The sequence below is a fragment of the Pteropus medius genome, unplaced genomic scaffold (assembly GCF_902729225.1).
Source record: "Pteropus medius unplaced genomic scaffold, Ma_sr-lr_union100, whole genome shotgun sequence".
In the NCBI taxonomy this organism is placed as follows: Eukaryota; Metazoa; Chordata; class Mammalia; order Chiroptera; family Pteropodidae; genus Pteropus; species Pteropus medius.
This window is the reverse complement of record NW_024349800.1, coordinates 35,903,897-35,915,405: the sequence shown is the minus strand read 5'-3', so window position 1 is coordinate 35,915,405 and position 11,509 is coordinate 35,903,897. Positions and strand designations below refer to the sequence as shown.

Genomic DNA, 11,509 nt, shown 5'->3' with positions numbered 1-11,509 from the left:
AGGGGGCTGGGGGTGAGTGAGAGTAGTCTAAGATTCTAGTTATGCAATATATAAGCAGTTTCTATGACTAATGCTTAATGAGCATGTCCCATGAACTGGGTGGTCACGGGATGTCATGGGATGGTAATGCCTCCAAGGCAGGACCCACTTCTCTCTCTTCATACCAGGAACCTCTGAGGGTGGGAAACAGGCTGCCCCTGAAATAAAAGGTCTCCTTCTTGGCTTCAGATGCCTCCATAGGTAAGCAGCTTGGTGTCCCGAGAAGTGCTTCGGACTTTGTTCAGGTTTCAGTCCTGATGTCACTCACAGATTGGGTGATCTGGATAAGGGCTCAAAATCTGCCTGGATTCCATTCGGATAAAGACACAAAGCCTTATCTGTAACAGAAGGATGTTAATGAGGAATTCTGCCAACCTCTTCATAGAGCTGTGAAAGTCAAATGTGTGAACAAGTCTTTGTAAAGACTAGGTGAATGTCAGATGTCACTCACGAAACACCCCACTTCTCATCCTGCCCTTCCCAGAACCTCACTGCTCTAGCTGCTTGTGGGGAGGTTGACCCAGGCTAGAGGTTCCTCAGGAAGCCTCCAGGAGGCTGAGAGTTGGTATGGGGTGAGCAAAGAGGCTGGAGACACAAACTCTTCAGAGAGAACTGGCTGGCCAAGCCTCTAGTCTATGAGCCATGGTCAGGGACAGCCCCAAAAGAGCTCAGATGCTCTGCTTATTCAGAAACACAAAATCCTCAGCTCAGGGGACATATTCAGATGTCAAACATTGCTTTACTATTGACTTAACTCTCACGGTGATCATTCCTGGCTGGCCTCACCTCTACTGAGAGACACAGCTCAACCCCAGACACAGGGAAGTTTCTGGTTTGCAAGAAAGAGAGTGTATCTATCCAACTCTGTCCCTCACCACGGGTAGGGACTTCTATGATGACCTCATTGGGGAAAGTACAATTTCTGACTCATCCTAATACTTCCTAAAGAGCCCCGTACACAGTGATTGCTTAATAATTATTATCAGTTGGACCTATAGATAAATAGATGGGTGGTGAGGAAACAGTCTCCCCTATAGACTGTCACACCTTGGAAATTTGCAACCCTCTTTGAGAAGAGAGAGAGAAATGGGAAGATGGGAAGAGGCACAGCACTGGCCTTCTCCAGGGGAACACCTCTACCTGTACTGCCTACAATCTGGGAACATAGAACTCAGCAAGAACTTTTAAAATGTAAGTTATTTAAATGAATTTCTTGAGAATTTTCGGTTGAGTCTATTCTACTCAAAAAAGTAACCTGAAGGCCCAGGAAAGCTCCCACAATCCTAACACATCCTGTAACCAGAGATGACACTCAACATAATTAACAGCTAACCAACCATAGTAGTCCTGCCTCAGTTGGAGCAGAGTCCTAAAGGCCCCTTGTTCTGCCTGGCATCAGTCATTTTTATTGAATCAGGTCCGAGGGAGCCAGGAAAAGACCTTGGGTTCCTGGGGGTGGAGGATTCAGGGCAGGGAACATTTACATGAAATTATTTCAGTCATTTTATAACCTGTTTGGCTATACTGTTGCAAAAGGATTGAAGGTTAACCCCGCCCCTATGGCATCTGCTGGAAATTCCCACCTTTAACTAAAGACCTCAGGAATGTTTTGTCCAATCTGCTGTTAAGATCAGCTAATGAATTTTTCCTTTCAGGTATTGTATTCCTCAATTCTAGAAGTTCGATTTGTTTTTGTTTTTTTAATATTTTCCATTCCCCTCCTCCCCATCTTCATCTTTTCCATTAAATCCCTTTGTATACTTATAATTCCTTTTTAAATCCTCATCTGCTAATTCCATTATTTCTATCATTTCTGGGTTTCTATTGACTGACTTTTCTCCTGATTACATCTTCCTACTTATTTACATGTCTAGTCATTCCTGACATTCTAAATTTTATGTTGTCAAATGTATGGATTTTATTGTACTTTTAAAAATGATGAAATTTGAGTGATAGTTATGATAATAGTGGATGAACTTGTTCTTTACGAGGCTTGTTTATAAACTTCGTTGGGGGTGTCATCTAGAGTTACTTTTACTCTAAGGCTAATTTAGCTCTTCTACAAATGCATAACTCTCTGCAGTTTTTACTGAATCCTCTGGACATTCTACAAGGTCTCCTCCCAATGGCTGGTTGAAACTCAAACATCAACCAGCCCTGTGTTAGCTCTGAGAGCTAACCAGCTCATGTTCCCTGGCGGTTCTTCGCCTAGCATTGTGGAGTTTCACTTTGTGCATGTACCATTCAGTAACAGCAGCAGACTCGGGAGGATCATGCTGGAGCCTTTTGTGCTGCTATACTCCCTCGTCTCTGGTACTCCATCTCGAAAAGTCTCCTCAGCTCTCTCCTTAACTCAGCAAAACCACTGTGGTGTGCTTTGGTTTCCCCTCACCGTGCTGCAATTCAGAGAGTACTTCCAGCAGAAATGGTGGTAGTAGAGCTCGCCCCATTTGCTCTTTTCTTTCAGGAATCACGGTCCCATGCTACGTGCTGTCCAATAGCTGAAAACTGTGGTTTCATATATTTTACACAATTTCTGAGTTGCTTACATTAGGAAGGTATTATAGGCTGAATGTGATTCCTCAAAATTTATATGCTGAAACTGAATTCCTGAAGTTTAGGGATTAGTAGGTAGGGTCTTCTGGTGGTGATTAGGTCATGAGGGCAGAGCCCTCATGAATAGAATTAGTGGCCTTACAGAAGAGGCCCGATAAAGCTCCCTAGTCCCTTCCACCATGTGAGGACACAACAAGAAGTCTGCAGCCCAGAAGAGGGCCCTCACCAAACCATGCTGGTACCGGTGATCCTGGACTTCCAGTCTCCAGAACTATGAGAAATACCCGTCTGTTGTTTATAAGGTGCCCAGTCTGGGGTATTTTGTTGTAGCTGTTGAAACGAACGAAGACAGAAGTTAGGTCTAGTACTAGTTTCTTGCCTGTGGCAGAAATGGGAACCTCTGCATGAAGTACATTCGAAACAGTGATCTGCTCCTCCAGCCCCTTCCCAGGAGGCTGGGTTTCAAGCAACAGAAGCTATTTGTGGCTGACTGAACCGAAAAGGAACTTCAAAGGATCATGTGTAGCTCACAGGACTATGGGAGAGCTAGAGAATCTACTCGACTGTCTTTACAGGAACAGTGCCCAACACATGCCTGAGGAACTGCTCTGATGAGAAAACCACTTCTGGTACCATTGCTGCCACCAAATTCTAGACAATCAGTGTGTACATCTGTCACTTCTGCACCAGGAACTCAATTACACCACAACTACTACCACTGCCTACCCTTATGTGCCACTTCCTGTGTCAGAGACTGAATTGTGCACCCACTGCTAAAGCTGGAACCTCCAGAAAGACTGTGCCCTTTATTTAATTATAGCTGGAAAAGCTCTTAAGTCTGACAACTAAAGCAGGACTCTAACTTTCAGTTTCTATAAGAGATGATCTTTTTTTCCCACCAAGACTCCCAAAATGAAAGATTCCCCAAATTCAAAACATGATCGTGATGCACACTGGTCAAAACATCCGCTATGGAGGAACAACCACACGTGAATCTTGGATGGTTTTCTGGCGCTCTTAGTACTGAAGTAGGGAATAATGCTGTTAATTTCATTTCTGGAAGAGGGGTTTGTAATCCAGCCTCCTTTGAGTTTCTGAGAGGGGCCACTCCCAGATCATTTGAGTATTCCATACCAGCAACCACGGTGGAAGGATCCTTCTCTGCAGTTTGGTAATGAGTAGCAATGCCATGAGTTATATCAACCGGTCTCCTGACCTCAGATTGCAGCGGAAGACAGAAATGCAGATGGCAAAACATTATTAAAGGTGCCTGAGCCAAAATTCTGAGGCTGGGCACACTTCACAGTTTCTTTTATGTAATGAACTGGAAAAAGGGAACTAGCTGCATTCTAGAAGCGTAACTAGAAATGAAAACCAAGTGACCCAATCTTATGAGATTTATTTATTGTTAGGATCATTAGGGACCGTTGACCTTTAAGAAATTGCTACGGTGTTTAAGCCATTAACACCTTAGCTCCAAAAAAAAAAAATGTGCATTGCATATTCCATTTGAGCCCGAAGGGAATAAGATGCAGATGGGAGATTTTAGTGGTGGGAAGTAAAAGAAGAATAAACATGGAATATAGCAAGATGCTGTGAAGGTGGGCCAGGTGGAGTCTGGGAAGCAGGAGAGCCCTGGAGAGGAAAGAGGCTGCAGTCTGAAGATACTGGGCATATGTGAGGGGAAGAAGTATTAATAGAAGAGCAGGGCGGACCAGGTAAAAGGATGATAACCATTTTACCTCCTTACCAATAATTCTAAGAAGAAGGTTTGGAAAGGAAGAATACCTACTACAGGCCAGGAATTAAGGATTCAGAGCGAGCATGGATTCACGTATTGACAAACCAACAACTGAAATTTGGAACAGATCATGGATTTAACTTGGATCCTTCTCATCTCTCTTCTCTTGAAATCTGTTTCTCTCCTAAAGTTCTTTATTTCTCATGTTACTTGGGAGCGGGGTGGAGCATAGAAATTTTGCTGGTGAGCAACAATCCAGATGTAATGGATATTGCTGGTTGCCTCTCTTCATGCCTGCCACCCACTGTGCAGGAACCCTACACTCTTAAGAGGGAATAAAGCCCTGGCCTTGGGGTGGATCCTGATAGGCCCGATCAAGAGAGTTTGACCTCTTGTCACAGTAATGGTTTCAGGGAAGGGCTGTGGCCCAGGCCTAAGGCAACAACCATCTGACGACATTCTGCTGGCCACCATGATTAGTTCAGGGAGGAACTAATCTGATCTAATCAGAGGAAGTCCAACACTTTAGTTCCATGTGTGGGTTAAGAGAAGGTTTCTCTCCTGGGCAGTGTGGTAAATGGGTTGTGATGCCCAGTCCTGGTATAACCATTTTGTTTCAGGGGGAGAAGGCAATGTAACTAAGAAGTTGACTCAAAGAGACGAGAAAAACTGAGAGAAGTAATGGAAAAATAGAGCCATAGCTTTGATCAAGCCATACCTGAAGTTTGAGCTACTTCTGGATGTTGCAATTAAATAAGTCTATACACTTCCTTAGCTGTTGAAGCCAGTTCGGGTTGACTTTTCTATTACTGGCAACCCAAAGCATCCTAGCCATAGCACCAAATGATCTATTGGAATCAATTTTTCCATTTCTAGGGTAGATGTAAGGGAACAAACAAAATGACAAAAACGAGTACATCTAAAAAATTTTTCCCGGAGTTCTACTCTTAGCTTGATTTAGGCAGTTGATTGCATGGTTAGGAACCAATAAAAGATGGGAAAGATTTAAAAAGTGAGGAAGAAACCCAAAGAAGTAAGGAGGTTAAAAACAGAGGAGATTAAAAAGGAAAAGAGAGAGGGAGAGAAGGTTGATAGAATCATAACATAGAAGCCTCAGAGTTATCCTAGGTCTTCCCATGCTGTACTAACAAGCCCTGTAGATTCTGACATCTAAATACCCCTGACACCACAGTCTCCTCCTCACTTTCATTGCCATGCTTGGTTCAGACACCCATGATCTTTCTCCTCTTCACACTCGGTCTTCACTCTCATCCTCTCCAAATCCATCTTCTACACCGTTACCAGAGTGATCTCAAATGGCAGCTCTAAACCTTCTTACTGAAACACTTTTTTTTGATGCCTCTTTGACGTGGAACATGGGAAACAACATGAGCTTTAAAGACAGATGATTTTGAAACCTAGATCTGCCGCCACTTACGAGCTGTGTGACATTGGGCAAATTTCTTAATCTCTCTGCACATCACCTATCTGAACTACAGTGATAATACTATAATAGTCAGGATTTCTTTGGTTACCAGTGACAGAAAACTAATCCATACTCACTAAGCAAAAAGAAAGGGGAGATTTATTAATTCAAGTGACCAACTGAAGAACAGTAGTGCAACAGGGTCTTGGGGATAGCTAGGATCAGGAACTCATAAATGGCTGGCTAGGAACTAACAGCCTTCCCTGCATTTCCACAAGCCCGTCCTTTATCCTCTACCACAGCATGGGTCACAGATCACATTATATAGTAAATATCTGTTTGCTCATCAGTTCTTTTCTGCCTCTCCCTCCAGCAATTGTGGCTTTCCAGCTGTTTGTCCCCTACTCAGGAATAAAGCCTGGCATCTAGTAGATCCCAATAAATGCTTGTTAAATGAGATACTGGATAAATCAAAGAAAAGTAGGAACTACAGGAGTAAATAAGAGAAGGCTAAGTAGAGATTTCACTGTTCTCACACAGATAAATGGGTATTTTGACATTTGCATTTGACACAAAAGGAAGCACAGAGCCTATGGGGAAGCTTAGAAACAAAGTTGCTATCTGTCCCTCAACCACTGAAATTTGAGAACTTTTTTTTTTTTTTTTTTTTTTAACCATCGGTAGGAAAGTGAGATTTCTGTGAAGATCTGTTTGGTCCTTCCAACTAATCCATCCGTGGGCCAGGCTAACCTGGGGTATCTAGGATAATTCCCTGCTCCCACTCCATATAGACACTGGTGGAATCAGCCCAGAGCTCTAAGTATTCCTGGCAGTCAGTTTTGGCTTTTCTATGGGCCAAAGGGATGAAGTCACCATCACCAATGAAGTCACCAGTGCATGATTCATCTGACATCAGTTCCCCACGTGGAGGGCTCTGACATTCCCAGAGCATCCAGAACCTGGGGTCGCTAACCCAGACTCACTAAGCAAAAAGGGAGGGAGGATTTATTAATTCAAGTGACCAAATGAAGAACACTTATGCAACAGGGTTCTGGAGCTGATCCTCTAGCTTCCTGGATCCCTAGCAAATGTCTGCCCCTCTGAGAACTAGCATGAGAACTGGGAAGCCAGAGTCCTGACCCAGGAAGCCTCTGGGAAGCCTCCATCCTCCAGTCCGGGGGACAGACCTCCTAATTAATCCCTCATAAAGACCTTCCCTGTGTCTCCAGCAACTACTACTCTCCTTGTCCCAAAGCTGATACCTGGAGCTCTCATGACACATTCCAAAGGGCCCTTGAGGTCTCAAGGGTGAGAGATCCGATCTCACACTTATGGATGATGAGCTCATATTTATAGATGAGAAAGCCATGGCACAGAGAAGAGAAGTGGCATGCTCAAAGTAACACTGCTAACTAGTATCAGACTCAGACCAAATGTACTTTCCTGGCTGAGTTACTCAAGTAGCTTCTTGACCTCTTCTGATAGACCCTCCTTTCAGAATACTAGCTCCAGCAAATGCTGCCTAAAGCAAGGGTCCTGAAGGTAAAGGGAACAAGTCTGTCTTTCTTCCCCTCTAAGAAGTGGCAGTAACTGGCCTTAAACCAAGATCTGACTTCAAGGCTGCCTTTCTTGACCTGTTATTCAGTACATACAAAGTATCTTCAAAATCCATTGTATAATCTAAAGCAGGCAATGCAAACGCCCACACTCAGACAGAAATGGAGGTGTCTAGCGCGATATTGCCTGTGACTCCAGAAAGAACTTCTTATACTCTAGGAAGTCTTCCTGGGACAACAGAAATCAGATTTGGGGTTTGAGAGTTGAGTACTGAGAAGTGGGGCATGGGGACATAACAGTGAATATTTCCCAAAGTGTGCTACAAGTCCTTAAATGCTGGAACTAGAGGAAGCCTTTGGGATGACTGTTTCACCTCTCCACATCTGTTTGCTTACCTACAATGGACGAGAGATCTAAGGAAGATGGTCCAGCTGACCTCTGCTGTCTCTCAGCACAGCCTTTTCTAATCCTGTGAATCAATGAAAAGGAGGTGATTAATCTCATGTCAGCGGGAGGGGGTTTGCCATGTCGGTGTGTAATGTACCACTCTCCCATCTCCCCCAGTGCCCAATGCTCAAAGCAGCACTGTTGGCCGTGAACGGGACCTGGACAGCCCAGGTGTTTCCAAGCTTTGCCTAGGCAGGGGGACAGGGGTTACAGTCTGGATTAAGGCCAAATCTCAGAGCACAAGAATGTATCACTCCACAAGGATCACAAACTAAACCTCCTAGGGACACTCGGGACTGCAAGGGAGCCTCATAGAATCTAGACTCCATGGGGAACGTAGGTACATTGGTCTCATCCAGAGTCGGCAGTTTATGTCTCCCTTTTCTGGTAGATTGTGGGGGCTTCAGTGATTCAGGATGCTGTAACACCCTTAGTCACCGGTTTCATAGTAAATGATTCAAACTTCTGCTGTGGACGACATGGGTGATGGGAAGGGGGCGCAAGCAATAAACCTGCAGTACCTACTTTTCAGCTCAAGGACCACCTCCCACCGCCCACCCCCTCCATCACCCCTCGCGCCTTCAAAAAAATATTTTTTTGAACCCTCTCGTCTTTTCTTCCTGGTTTCTAGTTCTGCTGTGCACTTAGAGGCCGATGAGATGGATCTTGCCTTCCGGATGAAGTTTAAATATATATGTATCATTTTGCATGACTATTGCGTCATCACAGGAGTCGTCGTGGTTCCCCGTGAGGCCTCCTCGTCTTCTCCCGGCATTGGGGCCTTTGGACGCTTCCAGGCGCTGCGGGCACTTTCGCGAGGAGCCCTCGGCTCCTCCCAAGCGCTTTCCTCCCCGCCCCCGCCCCCAGCCTCACCTTCCTCCCCTCCCTCCTCCTTCTCGGCTCCTCCTCCTCGCCCCCTCTCCTCTGCCCTCGCGGGGAGTCAAGCTAGGGTGAGCCGGCAAGGCGGAGTGGCGGCCACGGGCGGGGCGCGGGGCGCGGGGCGCGGGGCGCGGGAGCCCGCACTTGAGGGAGGTGCCTCGGTCCGCCCTCCTCCAAGGCCGAGCCGGGAGGGGGCCCCAGCGGGCGCGGGGCGGGGAGAGCCGCCTGGCCCCTCCCCTCTCTGCCCTCCCCAAAGTTGCGGTTTCCCCCCGGGCCGGGTAGTCTTATGATCCATCGGATCCTCCGGGGGAGGCCGGGCCGGGGAGAGGGCGCGGGCGCCGAGCGGCGGGGGCAGCGGGCGGGCGCGGCGACAGGGGCCCGGGCGGGGATCCGGGCAGCAACCGAGGCGGCGGCGGCGCCCCGAGCCCGCCGCCCCCTCCCCTCGGGCGGGGAGAGCCGCTGCATGGGGCCGGGGGGGCGGCGGCGGCGGACCCCCCAGGCGGGCTGGGGCTGAGCCCGGGGCCGGGGCGGGGACTCCGGGGGGACCATGCCCGGAGGTCGGCCGGCTGCAGCATGGCTCACGGCCCCGGCGCGCTGATGCTCAAGTGTGTGGTGGTCGGCGACGGGGCGGTGGGCAAGACATGCCTACTCATGAGCTATGCCAACGACGCCTTCCCGGAGGAGTACGTGCCTACCGTCTTCGACCACTACGCAGGTAAGCCGCGGAACTGCTGACTAAGGGGCCGCTCCCAGGGCCGGGAACTTTGGAGCAACTTTGGCGGAGCCCCCTCGCTGCCTCTGCTGAACGCGCTCCCCACCCCTCTCCCGCGGTGCTCTCAGCCTGGCGCCCTGCCCCACCCCCAGGCTTTGCCTCTCGCCATCCCCTTCGCCCGCGGATCGGACCCTTCTTCCTACCCGCTACCCCTGCGCCCAGTGCCAGCTCCCCGCACTTCCCAACCCACTGAAGTCCAGGGCCGACCTCCATGACCTTCCCACAACCACCTCCTCTACTGCCCCGAGCCCCGGCAAACATTTGGGGGAACCGGGCGAGAGAGACGTGGCTATGGGACTTGGGAGAAGGGAACGGGAAGCTGAGGGCCACATCGCACCCCGACCTCATGCCACTTCGCAGTGAGCTGGGCACAAGAAAAAAGAGATAACGTCTGCCTGCTAGCGCCCCTCATGCCTCCAGCGGGGTTGGGAGAGGAGGGTCCTGGTGCGGACCGAAATTGCCCCAGAGTCTAATCGTGGGCTTTTCTCCCCGCCCCCGCTTCTGCCCTTGCAGTCAGCGTCACTGTAGGGGGCAAGCAGTACCTCCTGGGACTCTATGACACGGCCGGACAGGTGAGTGTCTTGGCCCCTGGCCTACACCCCTTCCCTCTCCCCATTCTGGTTGGCTGCGAAGGGCCTTTGGAAACTAAGATGTCTAGAAGGGAGGGTGTGTCTGCCAGGGGCCGCTCTGGATCAAGACTTTCTTTTTTGAAGTCAGCAAATTAGGAAAAGGAACAAAACCCAACAACTCCAGACCAGCCCACCCCATGTGAACCCCTGGGCTGTGAAAGTTTTTGCCTGCGTGTGCCTTCTGTATGGTGCCTAGTGTGGGTCCCAACTCCTGTTGCAAAGTGGCAGTGGCCAATCGTGAAGCGCCCTTATTTTTAGTTGCGGATGACCAGGTCTCCCCCTCACAGCCTCTGTCTGGTCCCTCATTGGTGAGTGGTCTGCCTGCCCGAGGAGCCTGATTGGTGGGAAATGGCATCATCTAATATGATGGGAAGGCATTTGGTCCTGGTTATGTTTGTTACAACATCACTGCACTCTGGGACTTGAATCCCTGAAAACGTAATTTGTGGTGTTACCAGGGGACCACAGGGAAAAAAAGGAAAGAAACAACAACCATCCAGCCGCTCTCTGGGGCAGGAAGAGGCAGGAAGGGTTAGGAGTTCAGCGTGAATCTTGGAAGAAGAGCCTTATTTTTCATTTTCTCCTAGGAAGGCCAGGTGACTTTGGGTTTTTTTCTGGGAGAGACTATTTTGCAGAAGTAAAATGCATACTCTTCCCAGCAGCCCTGTGACCATTGCAAATCAGAGGTGGCTCCTAAAGGATTAAGGTCTCTCCTCCAGTCTGTCTCAGCTCTTTCCTCTTCCCAGACCCACTTTTGCTGTGGGGCTAAGATGATTGTGTCTGATGAAGTTTTGCAGAATCCAGCCCTGTGATTAGATCTGAAGTTTCCAGGTGTCATGCAGACTTGAGTTCTTGAGGACATGTGAGTAGCTGAGGGACTTAGAGTATCTTTGGGGGATGTCCTGTAGTAGTTTTCTTATCTGCAAAAGGGGTTTAAAAAATTCAGACCATTCCCCTGTGCAGATATTATGTGCCAGATTCTTAGCACTGAGTGTGATGCACATTAGGCAGGTGCTCAATAAAGGGGAACTGTTCTTTGTGGCTCTTCTAGTTTTGGATTTCAGAATTGTGGCACCAGGTTAGATTTTGGAAAATGTCTTTGGTGGGGAGGCATACCTCGATGTGGCCTCTGGTTTCTAAACTGTTAAGTTAGAGGAGCATCTGAGGAGAGAGAAACTTGGCAGTAGGAGGTGCCTCAGGCTGCCCCCTTTCACCAAACTGACCCAAGTCTGTATAGCCAGTTCTTCAGGGCCCCATTTGGTTGCCTGCTTTACAGTTGTTATTCCTTTTATCAGAACATGTGGAGGGCAAGAGAGAACTTATTCAATCAAATAAGGCCAACTTTTAAACAGTACAGTTGTTAAAAGGTTGAAATCATTTGTCGAAAGGAGAGAGGTTTAAAAAAAATTGTCTCTAATTTTAACTTCTGTCACTACTTCTTCTTTCCCTTTCTCCTTTACTTG

At 48.1% G+C, this 11,509-nt stretch overlaps 1 protein-coding gene and 1 long non-coding RNA gene across 3 annotated transcripts in view; one reads left to right on the top strand and one right to left on the bottom strand.

The window, feature by feature from the left end:
• On the bottom strand, positions 1-8,351 carry LOC120621688 (uncharacterized). The gene is made up of 3 exons (XR_005658243.1): positions 8,111-8,351; positions 7,715-7,788; positions 1-377 (listed from the first exon to the last, which is right to left on the bottom strand). It is a non-coding gene; the product is annotated as an uncharacterized LOC120621688 (long non-coding RNA).
• A 716-nt stretch (positions 8,352-9,067) lies between these two features.
• The window catches only part of RHOQ (ras homolog family member Q), a 34,170-nt gene continuing 31,728 nt past the window's right edge, over positions 9,068-11,509 (top strand). The window contains exons 1-2 of one of the 2 annotated variants that reach the window (XM_039887252.1): positions 9,068-9,360; positions 9,931-9,989. In XM_039887252.1, coding sequence (XP_039743186.1) covers positions 9,219-9,360; positions 9,931-9,989 — 201 coding nt within the window. In that variant the 5' untranslated portion in view covers positions 9,068-9,218. The remainder of the gene's footprint in view (positions 9,361-9,930; positions 9,990-11,509) is intronic. The other variant, XM_039887251.1, reaches the window with a different exon arrangement.